At 35.9% G+C, this 3,242-nt stretch overlaps 1 protein-coding gene across 4 annotated transcripts; it reads left to right on the plus strand.

The window, feature by feature from the left end:
* Nucleotides 1-285: 285 nt before the first annotated feature.
* LOC113334422 lies at nt 286-2,434 on the plus strand. 4 transcript variants are annotated; one of them, XM_026580686.1, is made up of 5 exons: nt 286-458; nt 705-796; nt 898-1,014; nt 1,180-1,308; nt 2,161-2,434. In XM_026580686.1, exons 2-5 carry the CDS (start codon nt 715-717, stop codon nt 2,223-2,225), a joined length of 393 nt encoding a protein of 130 aa, XP_026436471.1. In that variant the 5' UTR covers nt 286-458; nt 705-714; the 3' UTR covers nt 2,226-2,434. The 4 variants fall into 4 exon arrangements, 2 of the variants coding, with proteins under 2 accessions (XP_026436471.1, XP_026436464.1); XM_026580679.1 differs by having other exon boundaries at nt 1,185-1,308; XR_003352788.1 differs by lacking the exon at nt 1,180-1,308.
* The last annotated feature ends 808 nt before the right edge of the window (nt 2,435-3,242 follow it).

Genomic DNA, 3,242 nt, shown 5'->3' on the forward strand with positions numbered 1-3,242 from the left:
TTTGTACGTAGAAGAAGAAGATCAGACCATGTTTTCTTTCAGAAAACTATAACCAATGGTGGCCCTTAAAAACAAGACAAAAAGAATAAAAAAAAGAATGTAAGATAAATAAAAAAAAATTCTGGGGACTGATTTCTAATATCAGGAGTTTGCAAGATGTAGTTTTTTCGGAAAAGTAAACTGAATTTGATCCAACCGTATATAATAAAATCCAACGGCAAACATGCTGCTTGCTTACCTTGACGTCCAGCAGCGTGGGATACCACTGCTCTTTCCCTATTATCACCGAATATCAAACCTAAAAAACCCGAGACTTGCGTCTCTATCAACAGAGTTTATTATCCCTCTGCTACTATGCGCAAGCACTAATCACCGAACTCTATTACTACAAACTAAACCCTAATCACCAATGGTATACCTGTGGTAGGAGACATAGTGCGAATCTCAATCTTACGCAGGTTTTAGTAATCCGTATTCTTATATTTTAGTTTTTCTCTCGCCGCTTCTTCTTCATTCATTGTATTTGCTTTGATAATTTAGTTTCTTTTATTTTGAAAGTTTTTTACTGTAAATCATAAACCCTAACCATAATCTCTTTTGCTAAACCTAAACCCTATTCTCCAACGATCTATTTGATTTGTATTGATTATTGATTTTGCTTGATAACTAAAACCCGTAGTTTATTTTGTATGTGCGATTTATAGACCAAAAAAGATGGAATACCATTGGAATCCATCTCTGATATCAAGTGATCAAGATGAGATGTTCGAGGAACCTGATGTTGAGAATTCTATACGTAAGACAAATTATATTTTCCATTTTATGTATACCACCATAGTTTACTACCGTTGCTTTATTCATTACTAATTTGCACAGGATTGGGTATGTGAAAATCAGATTTTGGTGCACCAGCTCATGCATGGCGATATTATGGTGCAACCGATTGGTATCAAGAGAGGACTAAAATATCTCAGAGTGTAGTCAATTGTGAGTTTAGCGTATGTTGTTCCAGAGGTAATATTACTCTCTACCTCTTCTTAAAGATTGACCAGATGCTCTGATGAGGTTGTTAGATTTTAATGGTCAAATATGTTTAGAAAAAATATACGGACATACTACTCTATGCTTCCTTTTACTTCAACGGGAGTTCGATTTGATAACAATAGTATGGAATACAAGGTCAGAGCTGTCAAGCATTGGTTCGCTGGTGCCTCCAGAAGATAAAGAACAGGGCTACAACCAGCTTTACATGTCTGATACGGAGTTGGCGCACGAAGCCTTGCATAGGAATAACATATTTTCAAACGGGTACAACAAAATGGTTCACGAGAAATTGTTTATAGCCTAGAAAAGGATATCTTTGAACTGTCCATCTTTTTCTTTCTTTTAAGGTTTTGTATAGCATAATTACGTAGATAAGAAGGGTGTGTAGTAATAGTTTTGTAACCATTATTATACTGACGAAAGCTTATTAGTCGTCCTAGAGTGGCTATCTGGATGTCTTTAGTAGAGTGTGTATCAGTAGTTTTTTCTTAACATACCACCCCATTAGATTTTGTTTTGTGTTACATATGCTATTGAGTACATCTCTCTCGGGTCTAGCAAAAATCTAGGTTGGGACTAAGAGGAGGAAAATCAAGGTTGGAAAAGCTAAGAGTTTTGTGGAGATATTGGCTGAAGGTTTGATGTCTTCGTTGTAAAATACTGAAAACAAGGTAATACATGCGGTAGTTGTGCATACCATTATGTAATTCACTATGTAATGTGGTAGTTATTGTGGCCAATCTTATGGATGAAGTGAACCTGTTGTAATTGCTGCAATGGTTGCCTATATAATATATGTAAGAGTTTCAGTAGTATTTTGTAGCATTGCATTTTATTAATTTATTTTTGATGGAAGGACTTGGCATACAATTATCTTGATTTTGTAAGTTTAGTAATTTCTCATTTATCAATTCTAGAAGAAGAAAACCATGACAAGGAGAGGCCTGAAATGTTCATTAAAGGGGAATGTGTAAGCTATGACAAGGCAATAACAAAAAATTATTTGAAAGTGATTGGAATAGGCGGTTGCCATCTTCATAATCTTAGTTATCCAATTGTTCTCTTTTCTTTTTCTGTTGGAAATTTATTTTGAACTATCGTTTATGTTCTTGCCAGTGGATGCAGGAGTTTGGATTTTCATATTATTGGCACTACAAATTTTCTACAGAGAATATGTGTAACAATTGGGGTGTATGTGCTAATGGCTGCGGCAACGGGAGCTGGTATACTGATTAGGTCCAAGAGAAGTGATTGCTACAGGTTCTAAAGTATGTTTGGTACCTTTCGGTTGTATTTATTTATATACATGGGACACCAGAATTTCGAACCATGAACAATTCGCATGTGTATCGTTTTTATACATGTCTGTTTCAATGATTTAGTTTAATTATATGCCGGGGAGTCGGGACACTTCATTTTCTTCTTCAAAGAAAAGAGGTATGTGCCTGTTTAAATGGTGTGAGTGGTATGCTTGGTGATCAGATTGAAAATATACAAGGTGTTGTTAGGGAAAAATTCAAGATAGAGATTTCAAGCTGAGAAAGATAGAAAAAAAAAAAAGCATGACTATTTTTACCGAATATCTGCAAAGCATGTGATGAATTGCAAGTCCGTATGTAAATTCAAGACCAAGGCCTAAAAATTATCAATATACCATAGCTTAGGGTGGCCTGGAGCGAAGTTCATTAGGAATATTTAGCTAATGCTTTGTTTGTAAATGCATGTAAGGTGAAGAAAACGGTGTGAGGTTATCATAATTAGCCAACTTACCATGTTATACCATGAGTTTGGTGGCGTAAACCTTCGGGACAACCAATCTGATCCCGTGCAACGCACGGGCGCACAACTAGTGTATCCTTATGTTCAGGAAATTTCCAAGCTTTAACAAAGAAGCTTTTAGAGTTTTGAGCACTTTTAGGAGGTGAAATCAGCGAAATAGTAAACTTCCAGGAGACTTCCAGAAAATTTTCAGCTGTCATGTAATCTGATGTTTTGACCACATCTTTTTGCTCGTTCCTCCAATTGTCATGAAATTTTGATAGGTTGTATATAAGACCCATACGAAGAGAACGGTATATAACTCAGCCTTAGATTCTTCGCCAATTTCTCCCAGCTCGTCGTTTTGTACATGGCAGTGTAAAATCTTCTCAGACGAGCTTGTTGTAAAACGTGTTTTTGTGACTTTCACGTTACTTGCT

Source organism: Papaver somniferum, chromosome 1, assembly GCF_003573695.1.
Source record: "Papaver somniferum cultivar HN1 chromosome 1, ASM357369v1, whole genome shotgun sequence".
NCBI lineage: Eukaryota > Viridiplantae > Streptophyta > Magnoliopsida > Ranunculales > Papaveraceae > Papaver > Papaver somniferum.

Coding starts and splice junctions, on each gene's coding strand:
- LOC113334422 (XM_026580679.1), top strand. CDS start 715: ATGGAATACCATTGGAATCCATCTCTGATATCAAGTGATCAAGATGAG. Junction 797..897: donor TGATGTTGAGAATTCTATAC/GTAAGACAAATT, acceptor TGTGAAAATCAG/ATTTTGGTGCACCAGCTCAT. Junction 1,015..1,184: donor TAGCGTATGTTGTTCCAGAG/GTAATATTACTC, acceptor ATACAAGGTCAG/AGCTGTCAAGCATTGGTTCG.